At 41.4% G+C, this 22,905-nt stretch overlaps 1 protein-coding gene across 1 annotated transcript in view; it reads left to right on the forward strand.

Annotated features, from left to right (window-relative positions):
- The window catches only part of IQGAP1 (IQ motif containing GTPase activating protein 1), a 102,454-nt gene extending 82,251 nt beyond the window's left edge, over nt 1-20,203 (forward strand). Inside the window, exons 27-38 of the mRNA XM_079913249.1 lie at nt 708-848; nt 941-1,025; nt 2,124-2,356; nt 2,947-3,079; nt 4,322-4,424; nt 5,160-5,295; nt 5,692-5,779; nt 8,443-8,655; nt 9,762-9,928; nt 11,806-11,928; nt 15,597-15,705; nt 17,875-20,203. Of these exons, the coding sequence (XP_079769375.1) occupies nt 708-848; nt 941-1,025; nt 2,124-2,356; nt 2,947-3,079; nt 4,322-4,424; nt 5,160-5,295; nt 5,692-5,779; nt 8,443-8,655; nt 9,762-9,928; nt 11,806-11,928; nt 15,597-15,705; nt 17,875-17,988 (1,645 nt within the window). The 3' untranslated portion in view covers nt 17,989-20,203. The remainder of the gene's footprint in view (nt 1-707; nt 849-940; nt 1,026-2,123; nt 2,357-2,946; nt 3,080-4,321; nt 4,425-5,159; nt 5,296-5,691; nt 5,780-8,442; nt 8,656-9,761; nt 9,929-11,805; nt 11,929-15,596; nt 15,706-17,874) is intronic.
- Nucleotides 20,204-22,905: the final 2,702 nt, after the last annotated feature.

Below are 22,905 nucleotides of genomic sequence, written 5' to 3' on the forward strand. Positions count from 1 at the left end.
GGAAGTCCCATGCTCTCATCATTTCTTGATCAGGCTGTAGCACTAGTCTTCTAGCTCTTTCATCTGTGACTGTCCATCTTTAGTTCATTTCTCATGGTGGATCAGAGCAATCCTCCTCAAAATTCAGATCTGTCTCTTAATAGCTTTCTGTGGCTTCTAGGAAAGTCCAGACTTCTTAGCATCATATACAGGGCCCTCCATGATCTGGCCCCTGTTTACTCTTCCACCCTCATTTCTCCTTCCTCTTCCCTTTCTTCGCATTTGACCTTCCTTCCCAGAAGACCTTTCTTCTCCCTTTTTCCTGAGTTCATATGTCCCTTCCTTATGGAAGTCTTCCTTGATTCCTCCAGTCTGAATCGAAGCCTCTTCTCTGCGGCACTGTAGCACTTCTGGTCAGCTTCTTCTTTGTAGTGCAGTGTGTTTACAGATACTTATTTGTGTGTCTCTTCCACCAGACTGTGAGAGACTCGAGAAGCTTTCATGTCTCCAATACCTTTTATCCCAAGTGCCTGGCACATAGTTCAAGGCACCCAATTCACAGTTGAAAACCTGAGCCCCAATTCTGGCCCCACCATTTACCAGCTCTACGAGCACAACAAAATTATCTACTCTCTCTGGGTTTTTCTGTTTATGAAAGACACAGTCTCACCTCAGGCTGTTCCTGGCTGTTGGTCTAACATACCTGGGGATAATTTCTGCTTTCCCAGCAAACTACCCTATGATGTGACCCCAGAGCAGGCTCTGGCTCATGAAGAAGTCAGGACACGGTTAGACAACTCCATCAGGAACATGCGGGCCGTGACGGACAAGTTCCTGTCAGCCATCATCAGCTCTGTGGACAAAATCCCGTGAGTGCTGTCAGCTGTGACCCCCTGTTGAGCCCAGAATTAGTGGCCTTCTGCTCCCTGGCCCTTCTCACTACGTTTTGTCCACCCCACAGTTACGGGATGCGCTTCATTGCCAAAGTGCTGAAAGACTCATTACATGAGAAGTTCCCTGATGCTGGTGAAGATGAGCTGCTGAAGGTAAGACTGAAAGCTGGCACATTCTTGCCCTACCAATAATAGCCCTTTGAGGAAAAAGTTCTAAGACTAGGCCTGACCTTAGACTTTCGTTAAGGACCTTAACCTAGATTTTGTCAGTAGCTTGCCGTTGATTGTGAGATTTTGAAAGTGTTTGTAAATAGTAAATCATACCTCTTTTAGTTCCTATATAGTTCCTGTGTTGTTTGAATGGCACACAGACCTCAAACAAGTAGAGAAGATGGATTTTCCTGTCTTGAGATACATTTCTTTGAGTCCTATCTTTTCGCTGAAGAATTGCTCCCTCTGCTGGTGGCCAGGTGAATGGTAGCAAGCACAGTTGTTTCCACTAAGGCTGTTGCTGATAATTCTTTCTTACTCAGCTATGCTCCCTCCTTTTTTTTTTTCCTCCTTCTTCTTTTTTTTTTTTAATCTGAACGCTTTTTTCTTCTCTCCTAGTTCTGTGCTTTCCTACAGTGAGGCCTCGATTCTAGACTTTCTGTTCAGGTGAATTAATTTTATTTTTTTCTGAATGAAACTCTAGGGGAAATGCTGTGACTGTCCTTGAATTCTTCTGTGGAAGAGATGTGTGTTGAGTGACTTTAATTTCAGAGGCATGAACTTGTGCACCTTTGAAGTCTTCAGCATGAGGATGATGGGGGTTGGACAGGTTATGCTCTGCTAATTAGGTCGTGTTCAAGGATTTATTTTAGCTATGTTTATTAGCTTCTTAAAATGAAAGCCCATCTGCCTGAAAATGAAAAGTGCATGTGGTTGACAGCAGCCTTATTTGCTGCCATGGTATGTGAACAAAGGATGCCCTAAAATGCTCAGTAACAGACTTTAAGTCTATCATTTTTACCTTCTGAATCTGCTCTTTCATTGTCGTGATTTTCAGTTCTGTTCTCATTTTCTTTTTTTCTGCATCCAGCCAAGGGCTGTTTGGTCATTTTAGTTTCAGGCCTTGAGGGAAATTGTGTGTGTGTGTGTGTAGTGTTTAATTTTTTCTCACAGGACCACATTTTCTTTGCTAGCAAAGTCATTTATGGCTTACTTGGTGGAATGGTTTTTAACACCCATTTCTTTTTCCTCTGTTCCCAGATTATTGGTAACTTGCTTTACTATCGATACATGAATCCAGCCATTGTTGCTCCTGATGCCTTTGACATCATCGACCTGTCAGCAGGAGGCCAGCTTACCACAGACCAACGCCGAAATCTTGGCTCCATTGCAAAGATGCTTCAGCATGCAGCTTCCAATAAGATGTTTCTGGGAGATAATGCTCACTTAAGCATCATTAACGAATATCTTTCCCAGTCCTACCAGAAATTCAGGTAAGGGGAAAGGGACAAGGTACTTGAAAGATTCTGTGGGCGTGTTTCTAACTCTGAAGGTAAAGACAAGATTAAATACCACACCCAGCATTCCCTGGACTGCAGTGTTGTATACATCTCATGTGCTCAGAGCTCCAGGGGATGATGAAGAGGATGTTTGAGCTATTAAAATGTATTCCTATGAAATAGACTGTACTTCACGTAGAAACAATGGTCTACGTTAGGCACGTGTTACTTTGTAACCAGAGAAGAATTGGAGAGTGCTTTTAATATTTGTAAATTAAACATTCAGTTGAGAGTTCGAGTTCGGGACGTTGTCTTAGAAAGTTGGTTCTGCTAACAACGCAGGTGTTTGAGAACTGTTTTAAATTATGGTTGAGCAGTTCTTGTGGGTAGAACTAAAACGAAGTGGAAAGAGAACCAACGTCCCAAGGCTGTCAAGCACAACGAACATGCAGCAGTTTCTCTAGAATTAACTGTCTTGACTGGCTTCTTTTGAACTCACTGCCCCAGAGGTTTGTGGGATGTCCTTCGTCAACTTCTCACACATGTGTCACTTGTTGGGGCCTGGTTCCTGTGTTTATTTTCAGACGGTTTTTCCAAACTGCTTGTGATGTCCCAGAGCTTCAGGATAAATTTAATGTGGATGAGTACTCTGATTTAGTGACCCTCACCAAACCTGTGATCTACATTTCCATTGGTGAAATCATCAACACCCACACTGTAAGTATTTTTCTTTAATGATTTAATTTCATTGCTCTGTCTTAATTGCCTTCTCCGGCTGCTGCCTGCTATCTCTGGAAGCCAGAGATCTCAGTTTGATCTTACTGACATCACATCTGCCTTGTTGTTTATCTTCTTTGCTTATTATCCTTAACTTTCTTGAAGTGATCCCCAGGCCACCTGCATCAGAATCATCTGGGCTGGTTATTAAAAATGAAGTTTCCTGAACCCCACCACAGGCCAGCTGAATCAAAATCCCCATGGCTGGGCTTCAGAATCTCCATTGTGACCCCTGATATAGTGACTTGATAAAATACTGTTTTTATTGGTCCTTTTTTTTACCCTGGCCCTCTGTCTTACTTTTCTAACATGATCTAGAATACCAGCTTTTTCCTCTGTGTCACCTTTGAGTGATTTTTCCCTTGGGTACTTCTTCCCCCCTCCCCAATTTTTTATAATTCATCCCCCCTTGGGGGCATATAGAACAGGAAATAAGGAAATAAAATGAAATTTCAGGGATTGTCATTTCTGACGACGTCACCTGGGGTAATAGCTTATTAAGGCTTTGCCGAATACCCCTAAAATAATGATAATGTTGATCTGATGCACTTTTTTTCTGAATTAAAAGATATTATATACTGGAAACTTTTTTTTTTTTTTTTTTGCGTTATGTGGGCCTCTCACTGTCGTGGCCTCTCTCGTTGCGGAGCACAGGCTCCGGACATGCTGGCTCAGCGGCCATGGCTTATGGGCCTAGCCGCTCTGCGGCATGTGGGATCCTCCTGGACCAGGGCACGAACCCGTGTCCCCCGCATCGGCAGGTGGACTCTCAACCACTGCGCCACCAGGGAAGCCCTATACTGGAAACTTTAAGTAAAAGTATGAATGTGAGTCATTTGAACTGGTTGTAGGGAATATTGATGACTTGGATATTGAAGTCTGTGAGTTTCCTTGTTCTTTCTTATATAGGGTACGTTTAAATCCTTTATATCTGTAAGGTTGAGAGAGTACCAGTATTTCCTCTTCATATGTCGTAACATATGTCATTCATCACGGGCCAATGTGTTGCTTTATATATCATATTGTTTATTTGGGTTAGTTTGTTGAGGATTGGTTTTTCAGTTCTTTGAATATGGGAGTTTTGTTATCTAACCTCTTTTGTGCTGTTAGGCATTGTGGATGGGGACGGGGGCTAGTGGGTTGAGTGTGTAAATGGAATTGATCCCTGGATGTTGGATGCAGCTCCTGTTAGATCACCAGGATGCCATTGCCCCGGAGCACAATGATCCAATCCATGAGCTGCTGGATGACCTTGGCGATGTGCCCACCATCGAGTCCCTAATAGGTAAAGTTCTGACTTAACTGCCCAGAAGCTGAGAGAGGAGATTGGCAGGAGTGCTGTAATTATCACCTTCTCTGTTTCTACACTGTTCAAGCTCTGAATACACATCAGAAAAGAAAACAGATGTGATCCCTATCTGTTAGGAACTGAAGTCCAGTGGAAGAGATCATTTTAAATGCATAGATACATATAATCATGTAACTAGAAATTTATAAGTCCTATAAAGGAAATGAACAGAGTATTTTTTTTGATATTTATTTATTTATTTGGTTGCACTGGGTCTTAGTTGTGGCAGGCAGGCTCCTCAGTTGCGGCAGGCGGGCTCAGTTGTGGCAGGCGGGCTCCTCAGTTGTGGCATGCGAACTCTCAGTTGCAGCATGCATGTGGGATCTAGTTCCCTGACCAGGGATCAAACCTGGGCCCCCTGCATTGGGAGCGTGGAATGTCAACCACTGTGCCACCAGGGAAGTCCCTGAACAGAGTATTTTGAGAGAGAAATGTTACAGTGTTGAAATGATTTCTCAAACATTTGTTAAGTTATTTTATTATGGATCCTTTGCCTTTACCATTTGGCATGATGTTTTATTTCTCAGTAAAAGGTGTCCTCACCACAGTGTACATATAGGCTTATTCAACTACCTTCTTAAACTTGCATTATCTTTTACTTGAATTATTATCTGCTCTCCAATGTCTCCTCTGTTTACGGTATTGATTCTTTCTACCGTCCCAAAACTTTAGGAGAAGGCTCTGGCAATTTAAATGACCCAAATAAGGAGGCACTCGCTAAGACAGAAGTGTCCCTCACACTGACCAACAAGTTTGATGTGCCTGGAGATGAGAATGCAGAAATGGACGCTCGGACCATCTTACTGAAGTGAGTATTGGAAGGAGGAGGAACGGAGTAAGTGTAACCCAGTGATCCCTTCTGTCCCTTGGTCTTGGTGAATGAGTCCTCTTGTTCATCCCTAAAATGATCATCTCAGCCATTTAAGCCTCATACATTTCCAGTCACCTCATGTATTATACTTGACGCAGGGCTTACTTGCCTTATTTGCTAATAAGATACTGAAATGAATTTGTAGCTTGGAAATCCTAACCTTGGTACTCACTCTGTCATAACTGTGTAAGTAAGCCTGGGACTTTGCGTACCTTGCATTAGGGCTGCCCAGTGGGACTCTGTGAGGTAGTGTTTGCTCTGCTCCTGTTGAGGTCCATTCGAAGGAAGTAGGACACCTGCTAATGTTTAAATGCTTCGCACACCTCCTTTCAGCACAAAACGTTTGATTGTGGATGTCATCCGGTTCCAGCCGGGAGAGACCTTGACTGAAATCCTAGAAACACCAGCCACCAGTGAACAGGTAAAGTTTGGGGGTTTACCAGGTACCACAGTAAGATGCATAGGTGCTCCTGTGATAGGCACGTGACAAGGCTGAGGAGGTGGGACATAGGTGGCGACAGGTGGTCACTGGAAGGTGGGCCTGGATGTGGTGGCATTTAGGGCTTATTGAGAAAGTTGTTGGTTCCTAAATCCAGAGGTGGTTGTTTCTAGGGCACAGAGCTCACTGGCACTTACATGCAGTCTGTGTGTGTGCTTTAATTTAACCTGAGGCAGAATCAGTGAGTCTGCCCAGTAATTTATTGAATACTATATAGTTAGAATTTTGTTAAGTGCCTTGGTAGATAGGAGAAAAGAATAGAATGTGGCTCCTAAGTTCCGTGAACTTAGTTGGAGACATGTGACATATGCCCCTGAAACAGTTAGAAAACCACTGAAAATTCACTATGGTTTTGGCCCTGAAAATGCTAGAAATTAAAGCAAGAGTCCAGTGAGGAGCAAAGCATCAGGGAGGTATGGGACTTGAACCAAGCTTACAAAGAACATGCATGTATGACAAGAGGGACGTTCTAGACCGGGGAGTCCCCGTGAACAGAGGCACAAGGGAGGGCAGAGCATGATGTGACCAGACCTACATATCTAGAATGAAGGTGTGGGTGAGGGTGAGTAGTGAGAAATTAAACGTGAGGACAAATTATGTAGAACCCAAAACTTAGGAATTTTGCACCAGAGAGATAGGAGTAAAGGGCCTTTGTAACCTTTGGGACCATTTGACATTGATTAATTTTGCAGTGCTGTCAGAGCAGATGGTAGTTGAGTCATCTGTGTGTGTGACAGGGTTCCAGGTCCAATTGGGTGAGGGGTGGCATGGCAGTGGGGAGGGACGGATGGGTCACGTTTAAGCCTTCTGTTTCATGTTTATAAAATGAGAAAAGTAAGTCAAGTCATTCGTTTTCAATTTTTTGAGCATGGGAATCCTTTTCATTAAGTAACAATGTATTTGGAAGCCCAACATATAAAAGAGGTAAAATTGGAGCTACTCTGGCAGCCCCAGGGATGGGCCCTTGGAAGCCCACCCTCCAGGACTCGTGGCATCCCTGGGAAACCCTTAAGGCTGCAGGGAGGACTATTTGAAAACCAGTTTTAAATGAATTGTCAGCGTTTAGATGCTGTGACTAATTACTCATTAGTTGTGTGTGATGGGCAGGAAAAGAGGCATAACCAGTAACTGCAACTGGTTAAACTTGGAAGGAAATTTGAAGTAGGGAAGAAGGAACTGGTCTTTACTGAGAATCTGCTATTAGTTTGGTGCTTTCACCTGTGTTCTTTCCTGTAATCCTTGCACTATCCCTATGCGGTGAGTCTTTTCATCCTCCTTTCACAGATGACAAAACTAAGACCCCTAGAGGTTAAATAACTCGCCCAAGATCATTCACTTGTAGTGGCAGAACCAAACTTGAATCGGGTTCTGTCTGACTCCAGTTTATGCTCTTTGCGTTATCTGATGAAGAGTAATTTTGACATTAGAAGAAAAGGGAATATTGGGAAAGGAATTGCTCCAGTTCGGGAAAAATTACAAGTCTGAACTACAAACCTTTCCAAATGTAAACATCCCCAGTACAAAACAGTTCAAAATGTGGTACCAGAGCCTTAGCCATATGCTGGGATCTATCAGCATAGAGGTGATCATTGAAGTTTTGAGAGAGAACACTTACAAAGAAATGACCATGGGCCACTTGGAGGTACCAGCGCATGCTTAGGGCAAGGAAAAAGTGCAGAGAAGATGATCAAGGCAACAACTAAGAAAAGGCACTGGATTGGGGATGGGCGGAATGGTAACGAGAATTGGTGAGAGAAGCCAGACTGCGAGGAAAGTGCTGAAAGACTGCAACAGCAAGTGTGGATCGTTTGGTGGGTGGGAACATAACAGACAAACGTTGGTTGGTGACTAGGAGACAGAGCAGATATGAGAAGGGTCTCTTTACTGGCGTTTGCAGCATGTTTGAAAGAGGGAAGGCTTGAGCGTGATTCAGCTGGGATGAGGTAGCAAAAAGGATTAGCAAGAATTTACTGACCACTGGTGTTGCATTGGTGTGGTTATAACGTTCATCAAGCCGGGTTTCAAATAAAATTAAATGATTTCCATGTCCCTGGTGTGATAGGGAAAAAACGAGGGATTTTGTACCCAGTGGAGTCCAATCTCCTGTCCAGGAAAGAAGCCCTAAGAAGCCAACATCTGACTTCATAGATGTTTCTCTTCTAGATGAAAAGAGAGCTGTCTCTGCTTCATGCAGTTTCTTTGTCAGTTGTCGGGGGTGGGGGTAAGTTTGTTCCCCTCTATTTCCGGAATAGAGTTGTTTGTTTGTTTGTTTTAAATATTTATTTGCTTGCTTGCATCGGGTCTTAGTTGTGGCAGGCGGGCTCCTTAGTTGTGGCATGCAGGCTCCTTTGCTGCATGCATAAACTGGAGTCAGACAGTTGTGGCATGTGAACTCCTAGTTGCGGCATGCACATGGGGTCTAGTTCCCTGACCAGGGATCGAACCCAGGCCCCCTGCATTGGGAGTGTGGCGTCTTAACCACTGCGCCACCAGGGAAGTCCCCCAGAATAGAGTTTGAGAGCTTTATAAATTCAAGTGTGGTTCAGTGTGGAGACCTTGCCACGAACTTCTTTTTCTTACTGTAGGAAGCAGAACACCAGAGGGCCATGCAGAGACGTGCTATCCGTGACGCCAAAACTCCTGACAAGATGAAAAAGTCAAAATCTGCAAAGGAAGACAGCAACCTCACTCTTCAGGAGAAGAAGGAGAAGATCCAGTCAGGCTTGAAGAAGCTAGCAGAGCTTGGCACCGTGGACCCAAAGAACAGATACCAGGAACTGATCAACGACATTGCCAGGGTACGGCATTTGGGGGACAGTGACGGCCTGGCCATGTTTAAAGCTGTCTCAGAGGCTTGTGAGGAGACAGTAGCTGTTCCGGTGACAACGTACCTTCAGTTCAATGTACCTTCAGGAGAGGAGATTAGAGTCCTCTCTTCTGGGGAATCGTTTCTGACTCTTCCAACATGAGGTCCTAGCCTGCCCTTTGATGGCTTATTCCATGGCCTAAATTAAATTAGTAGGGAGAAAACCTTAATTAGAGCTTCCTATGTCTCAGTTTGTCTTTGGCCTTAAAGAATTCCTCCAGATATTTTTAATGATTACTGTGAAATATAAATTAACATCAAGTTGATCATCAAATCTTGATTTGTGTGAATCTTCTCAAGTAAGGGGCTCTGGCGCAGGCTGAGAAGTTTAGGCATTCTCTGCTGTCGCCCTAAAATCACACCATGCACAACTGCAAGCTTGGTAATTGTTATATTAAAGTTATCTTTTTCTCCCTCTCCTGACGACATATTTAAGAGGTTTAAACCAGCTTTGCAAGTCAATTATGAGAATGTGGAGGTCTGTAAAAGTAACACATTTCCCTGCCTCATTAAATAGAAATGGGGAAAAAATTGATGAGATCTGAATTTCTTCGTTAATTTTTGAACATAAAATTGCTAACATTTTTAGATTCCACATATAAGCAATATCATATGATGTTTGCTTTTCTATGTCTGACTTACTTCACTTAGTATGATGGTCTCTAAGTCCATCCATGTTGCTGCAGGTGGCATTATTTCGTTCTTTTTTATGGGTGAGTGGTGTTCCATTGTATATATGTGCCACATCTTTTTTATCCATTCCTCTGTTGATGGACATCTGGGTTGCTTCCATGTCCTGTCTATTGTAGACTGTGCTGCAGTGAACATTGGGGTGCACGTGTCTTTTTGAATTATGGTTTTCTCCAGATATATGGGCAAAAATCTTTAAAAAATTTCGAGGTGAGTAAGAAAAAAAGAATTGCTGTCTATTAAAAATGTGTGGTCAAGCAAGGCAAAGTTAAGCGCTGCTGGGTTCTAGTGTTAATGATTCAAGAAGCACATGATATTATTTCTGTAATTTTAATAATTATGTCTCAGGATATTCGGAATCAGCGGAGATACCGACAGAGGAGAAAGGCTGAGCTGGTGAAACTGCAGCAGACGTACGCTGCTCTGAACTCTAAGGCCACCTTTTATGGAGAGCAGGTGGACTACTACAAAAGCTACATCAAAACCTGCTTGGATAACTTAGCCAGCAAGGGCAAGTGAGTATTTTATTTTGAAGAGTCAATGTCAGGGGAAAAAGAAGTAGAGGCAACTGAAGTGACATAGGAAAATTTTATTTACAACACACTGGATCTATTTATTGCAATAGTCCTTTATTTTTCTTCTCATTGTTTGTGTAATTTCCTAGTCCCATTTGTTATGGTATGGTGTAAATAAATAATGTGTGGAGGATTTCAAGGATGCCTATTTCTAAGCATCCTGTGTTCCAAAATATCTTCTTGGCTCTAGAAATTAAAGAATCTAGGAAAGGGATCATTTAGTGGCCCCCAAACCAGGTTGTGCCTCAAAAATCACTTAAGGAACATCATAAACAATTAGATTCCCTGGCCTCTACACCTCCTGGACACAGGCTCCCAGACCATGATTTTTTTTTAGCTGCCAAGGAAGATCTGATGCAGCCTCCTTGTTGCTGGCCACAAACCATTCAGCCTGCCCATTTTATAGGGAGGGAAATTGAAAATCCAGAGAGGCGACGTGATTAAGCACAGGTTCTGCTTATTAGAAGGGTTAGTTTATTATTTACTCCACACTTTTCATTTTGAGAATTTTGAAACCCCAGAAAGTTTCAGTGAATAGAACAATAAACACCCATATATACCTTTCACCTAGATTCACTTGTACTTAACATTTTGCCACATCAGCTTCCCCTCTCTATAGCTTGCTTACTCTTGTGTCTGTGCTTTTCCTCTTCCTCCCTGAAGGCTTCATGGAGTGAGGCAGGGCTGTTGTGAAGTGGTGAAAATCAGGTCCACCTAACCCATCTTGCAGAGTTGGTGCCTGTGTCCTTTTGAAATGTCCCCATCATTCTTTGAGCCCTTCTTGACTTTGTGGCACAAGATGTTTCTGGTTCAATTTGTACTTTTCCCTCCCTGGGCTTGGAATTAGCTCTTTCTCCAAGCATCCCTGGTTCCTTTTTTTTTTTTTTTTTTCCTTCGGTACGCGGGCCTCTCACTGTTGTGGCCTCTCCCGTTGCGGAGCACAGGCTCCGGACGCGCAGGCCCAGCGGCCATGGCCCACGGACCCAGCCACTCTGCGGCATGTGGGATCCTCCCGGACCGGGGCACGAACCCGTGTCCCCTGCATCGGCAGGCGGACTCTCAACCACTGCGCCACCAGGGAAGCCCCTGTAGGCATGTTTTTGAAGACAGATTTCTAGAAATGTAATTGCTGGGTTAAGATTTTTGTGCAGTTGTGATTTTGATAGATATTTCAGTTGCCAGCCATAGGGATTTATTACCTTTTACACAACTACCAGCTCTTCTGCCCCAGATCTTGAGACCCTTCCCTTGAGAGTCCCAGATACCATTCTCATTCATCTGTATTCTTCCTTTGCTTACTCTTCTTACCATTTCTCGCCTTGATTATCCCAACAGCCTTCTGACATCTGTTTCTTTTTCCTTGCTCCCATTCCTCTGTAATTGCTATGCTGGCTTAAATGCTTTTAAAAATTTCGTATTCTAAACTATTTTTATTTTTTCTCTGCACAGCCAAGGAACTTAGAGTGACTCCCTTGGGGTTCAGTACAGTTCCCTCAGGCTGGCATTAGAAGCCCTCACACTTACTTTAGGTGCTTAGGTTCTGAGAGGGACACAGAAGGATTCAGACACTGTCAAATTCATCGTGTGTTCTCAAATGTATAGTTTAAATCAAAGGCAAAAGCAATTTAGTAATGTTTCCCTGTTTTGCAGAGATATTGCTTAGGCGAATCCTAGCATTTATTTGCCATTTTAGAATTGGTTTGTTACTTACGCTTGTGTATGGGAAGTTTGTTTTCTGACCTCATATCCTTGAGTTACCAACAAAGATTCATAGTAGATAGTTACCTATAGAAAATGACATAATGTGATTTTTACAGGGTCTCCAAAAAGCCTAGGGAAATGAAAGGAAAGAAAAGCAAAAAGATTTCTCTGAAATACACGGCAGCAAGACTACATGAAAAAGGAGTTCTTCTGGAAATTGAGGACCTGCAAGTGAATCAGTGAGTATTTGCTTTTTAACTTTGTTTTATATGTTGATTTTTTTATTTGTCATATCTTTATCTTATTGACTTTATTTCTCTTATCTGGATAATCATTTTTATATTTTATATGTGTTTATAGTTGATTAATTAAAATAAGTAATTAATTAATTATGTACAGAATTTGGCCTAATACTCAGAGTTAATTTGCCTGTCATAGAAGAGAGGTATTTCTTTTCCTTGTTTGTGGAACATTTGTCTTAGGACATCCTACTTTTCCTCTTTAAAGCAGGAAGCCATTCCTTCCATTTTTTTTTTTTTCTGTGCCCAAACCAAGGATAAATAAAGAATAACAAGAAGAGGAGTGTACTTTATTCCACTTGAGGCATGAACCAGGGGCTTACCCTCATCTTCTTTTCTGGGAAGCACCAGCTTGCTTTACATGTGGTTCATGGACCTGACCTGACCTGACCATCCTCCCTCAGGTCCTGGCCCAGCTGCCATTAACAAGCATTTTATTGAGTACCTGCTCAGTCAACCCTGTGATCTCAGGCAGCTGAGCTTTCTGTTACTGTGTCTGTTTAAATTTTTTTTTTAATTTTGCTTCAAAAAACTTTTATATTTTTCTGATTATAAAATAATATGTATTCACTGTTGAACTTTGAAAATGTGGTAAAGCATAAAGAAAAAGAAAAAGCACCTATACTCCAACAAGCCAAAGATAGCCACTGAAATCATTTTAGTATATTTTCTTCTGTGCCTCTATTCACATAAAGATTATCTATGATTACTTACTTACCTTCCTACTTTTTTTAACATAAATTGGGATGATACTGTTTATAGTCATGTATCCAGCTTTTTCCTCATAACATTGTGAGCATTTTTCACATAGTTTGAAAGTATCCTTTTTAATGACCACATAATATTCCATATTGTAGTTTTAATTTAGCCATTTACCTGTTGTAGAACATTTTAAGTTGATTTTACTTTTTACATTATTACACATGTGATAACACCTTTATATGTACATCTTTGATTCTGCCTCAGATTATTATTATTTTTTTTGTATCATAGATGCCTAAAAATGTAATTTTTGGTCAGAGTATAAAAATATTTTTTTATTGTAAAAAACACAAAACATAAAATTTACCATCTTAACTAGTTTTTAATTGTACAGTTCAGTAGTGTTAAGCATATTCACATTGTTGTGCAATCCAGAACCTTTTCATCTTATAAAACTGAAACTATACCCATTAAATAACAACTCCCCATTTCCCCTTCCCCCCCAGCCCCGGGCAACCAGCATTCTCCTCTCTGTTTCTATGAATTTGACTCCCTAGGTGCTTCATATAAGTGGGATCATACAATGCTTGTCTTTTTGTGTCTGGCTTCCTTCACTTAGCATGATGTCCTCAGGGTTCATGCATGTTGTAACCTGTGACAGATTTCCTTCCTTTTCAAGGCTGAATAGTTTTCCACTGTGTACATGTACTACATTTTGCTTATTCATTCATCCATTGATGGACATTTGGGTTCCTTCCACTTTCTGCTATTATGAATAATGTTACAATGAACATGGAAGTATAAATACCTCTTTGAGACCCTGCTTTCAGTTCTTTCTGATGTATACCCAGAACTGGGATTGCTGGATCATATGATAATTCTATTTTTAATTTTTTTAGGAACTGTTTTCCATAGCAGTTGAAAAAATTTTTTAATTCATATATATATTTTCTAGCAGTGTCTAAAATGTGTATGAAAGTGCTTACTTACCTCACTACTTCTTTGCCATCATTGAGTAATAAAACAGTTTTTGATATTTTTGAATTAATAGATTAAAAGGTAGCATTTTTAGAATTCTGGTTGAGTTTTTTAGTGTGTGTTTATTTGTTTTTTAATATTTATTTTATTTATTTTTGGCTGTGTTGGGTCTTAGTTGTGGCACACGGGATCTTGCGTTGCTGCGTGTGGGCTCTTCGTTGTGGCGCGAGGGCTTCTCTCTAGTTGCAGCGTGGGGGCTTCTCTCTAGCAGTGGCATGCGGGTTTTCTTTCCCTAGATGTGGCGCAGGGGCTCTAGAGCGCATGGGCTCTGTAGTTTGCGGCACGCGGGCTTGGTTGCCCTGCAGCATGTGGGATCTTAGTTCCCCGACCAAGGATCGAATCCGCTGCATTGGAAGGTAGATTCTTTACCACTGGACCACCAGGGAAGTCCCTGTGTGTGTGTGTTTAAACAGGGCTTATTATCTATGTTTTCTCTGATCATTTTTTCAATTGGGGACCTTGGTCTTTTGAGGTTTTTTTTTAGTTGACCACTTTATGCCATTTTTCAAATCTGTTTTATAATTTATCATCTCCTCCCTTCTTTTTTGTCATTATTTGCCACTACTGTTCAAGTGCCTACTGTTATTTGACTCTTCTTTTTAATTTGCTACCATGGGCTTAGGAAACAGATGACAAACCAAACCAGTTAAAATAAAATTATTTATCACATAAAATAAACATCTTTATAAAGGGTCTCCTATTGAGTAAAATGCATGTGTTTTAGTACATGGATTTTGTAACCTCTCGTTTAGCTTCTTAGTGGCCCTCTTGCATCCTTCATGGTTCTCAGCGCTGTTCACAATAGATCAGTTTGCTCTGTAGTTGAGTTCTAGAAATCTGGGGTGACACACTTTGATCACCTGGGGAACAGCATACTCCCACCTTCTGGTGTATTAAAACTTCTGGGCATGTAAGGTGTCCAGAGTGAGTGATACCCTAAATATTTTCAGTAATAGTAGTTTATATTTGATGGTACTCAGTAGGTTTATTCTGTAGCACCTACTCCTTTCAGAAAACCTCCTCTCTTGGTTCTTTTCATTCTGACCATCCTCACTCCACCCCCCCTCCCCCGCCTTTTGTTTACTTACCTCTTCCAGTCCTCAGACATGCATGGATTCAAACATGCATCTTTTCCTCCTCCTTCTAGCCCAATGTCCTCTTTATTTTTTTAAACATTTTACTTGCAGAACATAATTAGTTCTCTCATTTATTTACTTTTTTTTTTTTTTTTTTTGGGCTGCATCGGGTCTTTGTTGCTGTGCGCGTGGGCTTTCTCTAGTTGTGGCAAGCAGGGCTACTCTTCATTGCGGTGTGCGGGCTTCTCATTGCAGTGGCTTCTCTTGTTGCGGAGCATGGGCTCTAGGTGAGCGGGCTTCAGTAGTTGTGGCACACAGGCTCAGTAGTTGTGGTGCACGGGCTTAGTTGCTCCACGACGTGGGATCTTCCCAGACCAGGGCTCGAACCCATGTCCCCTGCAAGTGGATTCATAACCACTGCACCACCAGGGAAGCCCCCGATTTCCTCTTGATTCTCCTTTTATCATTAGGTTTCAGCAGTGGCCACATGGAAGGCCAACATGATTCCTGACATCATCCCTTCAGAGGCCATTTGTGGCCTTCCTCAGTGGTTCCTCTTCCAGTGGAAAGCAAATGCTGCCAGGAGAGGCTGCCACCCTTCTCTCCAGATCCCAAAGTAGATGGTACTGAGAGTAGCAGTCCCACACTGCTTCACCTGCAGAAGTACTTTGCACCTTTATTTTGTATGCCTTTTCACTTTTGAAGACTTTATTCATCTCCTTTCTGCATTTCACAGAATATTTTTACATGAGAACACGGAAATCATACCCTTACGATGTTGTGTTCCAACAGGTTTAAAAATGTTATCTTTGAAATCAGTCCAACAGAAGAAGTTGGAGACTTTGAAGTGAAAGCCAAATTCATGGGAGTTCAGATGGAGACGTTTATGTTACATTATCAGGTGGGTTTGCACCAGGTAAAACCGAAAGCCTTGGGTGTGAGGTAGTTGTGTTCTTGTCAGGAGAATGGCTGAAAAGGAGACCCATGTGGGGAAAGCTGCCCACAGTCAGCAGTGAGTGAGCTGAGGAGTTTTGTGTGTCTAATTTGAGCGGTACAGGCTGGAGAGCTTTTGCAGGTGTGTAAATCTTCAGAAAGCATATCTGAAGCTTACACTTAAGGTTGCCACTAAATTGAGCTTATACCTCGGGCTTGAACAAAATGCTTAGGTACATATCTTGACAGTATAAAATTATAAACCTTCTCAGTAGCTTGAAATCTTATGTATTTTTTCCCCTCTCATTTTGGTTTGATATAGGGGCTTAAAGGTGTACTTCTGACAAGATGTGTGTAAATTGCATCTTTGTAAAACTGAATCCCATTTTATTTATTTATATATTTTTTGAGGATTTTTTTTTTTTAAGAGAAAACAACTTTTTACTGGAATCTGACTTAATAAATAGGGATCACAGACCAAATAACAAACAACAGCGTGAGCTACATCAGAATGAAAAAAGAAATGATGGACCTGGATTTCCAATCTGAAACTATTATGCAACATGATATTTTTTTTCTTGCCATGCCGCATGGCTTGTGGGATCTTAGTTCCCCAACCAGGGATCGAACCCAGGCCCTTGGCAGTTAAAGCACGGAGTCTTAAACGCTGGACCACCAGGGAATTCGTCCGAATCCCATTTTAAATTCAAAAAGAATTCTGCAGTGAATCATTTTGTAACATAACTGTCCCTAATTTTTATTTTGAAATCTCTCTCTTTATTGCATCGAAAAATGTCAGTGCATCAGAAGGATTCCTAGGTAATGTCCAGCCTCTGTTAGTTTTATGAACACAGTGCTTCACTGTTGGTACCCACACAGGGCTGCACTCCGTGAAGCTGGGCAGGGGCCTTTCTCTGAACGTGCCTTTGGGCTCTTGCACACATTGATCTCCCTTAAATGGGGGCTCTCCCTCCCAACCCCTTATTCTTCCATCATTTATTGAGGACTTTCACGTTGTTACAACCCCTAAAGCTTGCCCCACCAGCAAAGCCACAGTTTTTTTCTCCTTCACTTCCATAACCTGTAGAGACAACCCCTGTTCACCACAGGCATTGACTTATTTTCCTCTTAACTTCCAAACTGCAGACTCCTTAAGGACAGGTAGTATTTCTTTGTTTCCTTCTTAGTGACCAGTTGACCCTCAAAACACATTAACTGTACAGATGTGAAATGATTTTGTGATGCACATAGCTAACTCAAGTCCTTACACAGAAAAGATCCTATTATTCCCTCAGTTTCACCAAGTTCATGTAGGCCGCCCAGTCTGCCTCAGGTAGTGTATTCCTCCATGCACAAATTCATTAAGTGCAGAATGACTGCCAGGTGCAAGGTATTATGTTAGGTGCAGGTGATGCACCAGGGTCCTCGTCCTCATAGAGCTGCTAAGATTTTTCCAAAAGATGAATTGGTTGAACTTTCGGGATCCCTTCAAGCCCTTTGACTCTTGCTTTGTCATCACCACTCTTCCAAAGTTTAGGGGTGCGACCACTCAGATTTCCTCAATTTGTTCTGGACAGTGGAGGGTAGTAGGGAAAGCAGGGGCTTTGCAGTCAGATCCAGATTCACCACATCCAGCTCTGTACTGTCGGGCAGGTCATTTAACATCTCTGAGCCTCAGAAGCCTCATCTTTAAATTTGAGATAATCATACCTGATAGGATTTTTGACAGGACTTGAAAAGACACTAACGTGCTTCTACGTTGTGGAACACATAGTAAACACATAAAAAACATTTAGTCCTCTCTTTCCCCTTGCGTTCAGGGTATAAAAGCTTTGTCATTTGAAATAGAAATTAAGACTCTAGTAGATGGTGTTGAGACATTACTGGCCTTATCTTGTTTTCAGTTGTTAGTATATTTCGTCACGGATTGAAATGCCATCACCTTCTCCAGGTGACACATCACTTAGAAGAACTAGGCTGCGGGCAGGCAGTTCCATAGTTGGGGACTTGTTTCTCACCCCAGTTCATACCTGGCACACAAGGCATGCCTCATTCCTTCTGGATCCCTCCCTACATTGTGTCCTTCCTTTTCTTGTTCCACAGACCTGATTAACTGTCAGAATGATTTTTTGAACAGGACCTGCTGCAACTACAGTATGAAGGCGTCGCAGTCATGAAATTATTTGATAGAGCGAAGGTAAATGTCAACCTCCTGATCTTCCTTCTCAACAAAAAGTTCTACGGGAAGTAATTGATCATTTGCTGCCAGCCCAGAAGGATGAAGAAAGAAGTACCTCTCGGCTACCTTTCTAGGGGTGCTCCTCTACTCATAGGAAGCAAACACCCAGCCCACACCATTGCCTCAATCTGATACACCCCCAGTGCCACATGTTTAACCCCTCCTGCTCAATGGGACATTTGTTGCCCCTTGTTCGTAGGGAAATTGTATTTCAGGCTTAGTCTGACCCTTCTTATTCCTGCATTTTCTTCTGTCCCTTAGGAAAGAGTGAGAACTCCCCTGAAATCTCTCATGTTGTTACAGTCTTAGAGGTTGCATTACTATATTGTAAGCTTTCGTGTTTGTTTCAATTAGCAATAGGGATGGTGGGATTTGAACTCTTGTTATTTAGAAGTGGAAGCCATTAGCACCGATAACATGCATACATATAAGACACATAATTAAAATGTCAGGTTATCCATAGTTATTAGGTTGTCATTTAAAAGTAAAGTTCCTTATATTTCTGTCTCATCCGTAGAATGGAAGGATACGGGGAGTCATTGGTTCTCTTCCATTCTGTTTTCCTTTATGGGCGGGAGCTAATAGAAGTCACTGTTCTGTGTTCAAAGGAAGCATTTCTAGAAAGAGGGGGATATTGTTTTTAAGTTTCACCATTAAATTTGGGCAGTTCTGTTAGTGTAACTCTCTCCTCAGTGGATGGGAGAGTCCCACTGATAAAATTAAGCTATTTAGGTAAATTCGGAATGGTCTGAGCGACTGCTCATTTGTGTTACGTTAGTGCAGAGATTGACTAGATTCAGACAGTCCACTCTGTCCCTGTGGCAAAGGAATGGGTAAGCCCTAGCGTAGAATGTAATTGTTTTCAAAACTGTTTTATATCTTAAGAGTGTCTTATTAAAGTGTGGATTTATTTCTTAAAATGTGGGTGATAGGAATTTTAAAGATTTATATAATGCTTCAAAAGCCTTTAGAATACTGTAAGAAAAGGGTTTTTTTTAATTGGCTTATCTGTATATCTGAACTCTTAAAACTTTCTTATAGCTAAAACACTAGGATTTATCTGCAGGGTTGCAGAGAGATAATCTTGCCTTAAATAGACTGAAACAAAAACAAACAAAACCAGCCAACTGATGTTATACTTGATATTAAAATCTATTTTTCCCTATTTCTTTTTCTTTTCTCTTGCTGCCCACACTGTGCCTTTATTTTATGAACTCCAGTTTTTTAATTTAATCACAAACAATCCAATTCTAAACATTGAGCTTAAGAAGCTTTCATTCTTAGATTAAGTCATATGCTTTTAAAAAAAATCTTTTTATTCAGGAAAATATATTGAAATCATGCTACTGAGCCTCTATTTTCTCTGATGTTTTGGTTCAGTATTCTTTTATCGTAAAACATAAACTAACATATAAAAATTTACTGATGTATATTTAAAGCCAATAAACTGTTTCATTAATAACAAATCATGTGATGTGTCCCAATTACAAATGTAAGTGTTGGAAATGTGGATTTCATGACGGACTGTTTACTCAGTCAGGTCCACGGGTGCAAATGTAATAGTTGTAGGAGTCTACACACTCCAGGCAGCCCACAGGCAGGTGAAGAGGTGAGGTGTGGAGTGCCACGGAAGGAGTCTCCACTACCTTCACCTTGTTTTTTGTTGTATTTTGGAAGACAATTTTTTAATAAATATTTTCCTCAGATTAAAAGAAGATGTTATATAAGTAGCATTGCCTCAAAAACTGGGACCAACCAAATTGTCAACCCTTTTACCTTAAAAGATGATACTCATCCCAAATGCATGTCATGCCCCAAAGGCCACATTCATGACAGACAGTGAGCAAAGTTCACAACTCCTTTAACAAAATATGATGTTTCAATTATTTGTAAGGATATAGTTCCCTTAACACAACTTCTAATGCAAAATAGCACAAAATACACTTCAAGAAGTTTGATGGTAACTATGTAGAATTAACCGTGTTAACAGTGTTGAGGATGCCCAGACGAGCTCAAGTCATGGCATTGAAACCTTGTAGCTCTTATTTTAATTTATTAGCTATAGCAATCTCTGTCTCAACTCTCTCCTTCTTTGACATTCTCTTCAACCAGCCATCGTGACATTTACCATGAATTTCCTCCCTCAAGAATTTGGACTGCCCATCAGATTGTTGTTGCACACAATTTCCTTTGTATCTTTGTATGAAATAAAAGGCCATTTGTTCGTTTTTGTGTTTCTTTTTCTCAGTGTCATTGTTAGCAGTTCCTGCAAAACAGTGTTAACTAGAGTGAGATTTAATAATTGAAAACCACAACAAAAACAACCCCTTCATAGTCTTTTTGAACGAACAAACGCAAGTCAGCTATCTCAAAGCAATTTTTAACTTGTGAGTTTAACCTTCTTAAATGTAAAATGCTTGAAGTAGCCTCCACATAAAAAGAACTGGGGCGGGGGGTGGGGGGAGGTGGAGAACTAACATAATGTCACTTAGTTTTTTTTTTAATAATCCAGAATTGTTTTTAATCATTATTGGTGGACACTTCAATGTCAGCTAATGGCTGGAAGTTTCAAATTAGAGCAGCATTAAATGTTTTATGACAGTAGCACCCTAGGTCATAGTGTGTCCCTCAGGGGACTTCTATGTTACATACAAGTCACCAGAAAAGACTAGGGGAAGTTGGATATGGAAAAAGTAAACAGCAGCAAAAGGGAGGAAAAATGGTTTCCTTTTAAGTACGGCCCCGGGGGGCACCCTTACTTAACATACAAATTCATATGGAAACATCCTGTTGTGTTTTTGTTTTGTTTTTATTTTTTTGGCTGAGTTGGGTCTTCGTTGCTACGCGTGGGCTTTCTCTAGTTGCAGCGAGCAGGGGCTTCTCTTGTTGCGGAGCACGGGCTCCAGGTGCATGGGCTTCCGTAGCTGTGGCTCGCGGGCTGTAGAGCACAGGCTCAGTAGTTGTGGTGCGTGGGCGGCATGTGGGATCTTCCCAGACCAGGGATCAAACCCACGTCTCCTGCATTGGGAGGTGGATTCTTAATCACTGCGCCACCAGGGAAGTCCCATCCTGTTGTGTTTTTAAATTGTGGCCAGACTATATTGGAAAATCAGTGACAATATGAAACAAGGGGGGGAAACGGAATAATTCTAAAGTAAACATAAGTGCAAAATTGGAGGTGATGGTTTGTGTGCATGGCTGGAGATCCCACAGGCCTCTGAGGAAGAGAGACGTGGTAAGAACCTGGGCTTTCCTGGCAGTGGGCCCTTCTGGAAGTTACCCCTTCGGAGCCTGTGTCCTCATTCCGAAATGGGAAGATGCCATCGAGTACGTGTGTTATTGAAACCTGAAATACACGTTAACAACATGCTCTACATTGTCCTGCAAAGAAATCGAGGGAGTTAGGAAGGTGCTTATCAAGTATAACGATGTTAAGTAAGGAGACCAGGACGAGAGGAAAATAAGAGGAGAAAGGTGGATAGCACCTGGGGTGATGCTCGAAGAGAGTGGCCACCGTGAGGCCTCGCAGAAAGGAGCTGGGGTGCCTCAGCAGTGCTGTAGACACCTTGTAAACCTGTGTAAACCAAAGAGAATCTGAGAAGAGTACACCCCTCCACACATTTTAAATTTGGCATCCAAATTTTTTGTTTAAATTGTATAAGTGTAATTGCCAACATTGTGAAATTCCAGGTAAAAATTACCTCACTCTTAAAGGTATCCAATGGAACCCCCTATTTTATTTTTTAATACTTGTGTGTTATTAATTGAAGATAGCACCCCACTGTGTATGAGAAGGAAACTCCTCAGTAGAACACTGCAATGGAACCCCTATTTTAAAAGGCACATGAACAGAGCCCTTCGTCAGTTGGAAACTTGACATCTTTTTTTCTCTTTAAAACTCATGTGTCTAGGGTTTCCCTGGTGGCGCAGTGGTTGAGAGTCCGTCTGCCGATGCAGGGGACGCGGGTTCGTGCCCCGGTCCGGGAGGATCCCACATGCCGCGGAGCGGCTGGGCCCGTGAGCCATGGCCGCTGGGCCTGCGCGTCCAGAGCCTGTGCTCCGCAACGGGAGAGGCCACAACAGTGAAAGGCCTGCGTGCGTACCGCAGAAAAAAAAATTAAAATGTTTTTTTTCCTGTGACCATAAGGCTGTTAACTCAATCCAGAAACATACTTTGCATCATAATTATTGTTAATGCATTTTTGATCAAAGTAATCTTATATATTATCTTGACAAAGAATTCTAAGACATTTGAAATGTATTTCTTAATAAAGTTCTTAAAGTGAAGGTTTAAAAAACTTATGGATAAGTATTATTACTTGCTATAATGAGATAGGGCTCATGACCAATTCTCTTCCTATTTTTCACTTTTATAAATGTAAGCTTTGAGAACCTTTGCTGTCATAATAAGTATATGGAATGGAAGGTGTTTTGTGATAATGTCACCCATTTCTTAGGACTCCTTAGTTATAGCTCCCAAATCTCAATGAATTATTATAAAAAATTATCACGTGATTAGCATGATTAGGTCCTCTAGTTTTGTTGAAAGCCAAAAAAAAAAAAAAAAAGTTACCTAGTTTGGAAAAGAGTTTATTATCCTGTCTTTAGATCATCCACTTCTTCAGGACTTGGGACTTAGGAAGTAGGCCAGGGGCTTTACTAAGACATCAAATGACTGTGAACTATACTCATAAACCTTCTGACTTAGAGACAACTTATTTAACTTAATATGCTAATGATGCTTTGGAAAAATAGAAATATTTTAATACTCCTTTGGCACTACAATTTTTTAACTTTTATTACAGAAAACGTCTAACGTACAAACAGAAGGAATGGTATAATGAACTCCCACGTGTCCACTGTCTAGCCTTTACAATTACCAATACAGGGTCAAACTCATATCTCTACAGTCACCCACATTCCCTTGGG

The sequence above is a fragment of the Stenella coeruleoalba genome, assembly GCF_951394435.1.
Source record: "Stenella coeruleoalba genome assembly, chromosome: 2".
Lineage (NCBI taxonomy): Eukaryota > Metazoa > Chordata > Mammalia > Artiodactyla > Delphinidae > Stenella > Stenella coeruleoalba.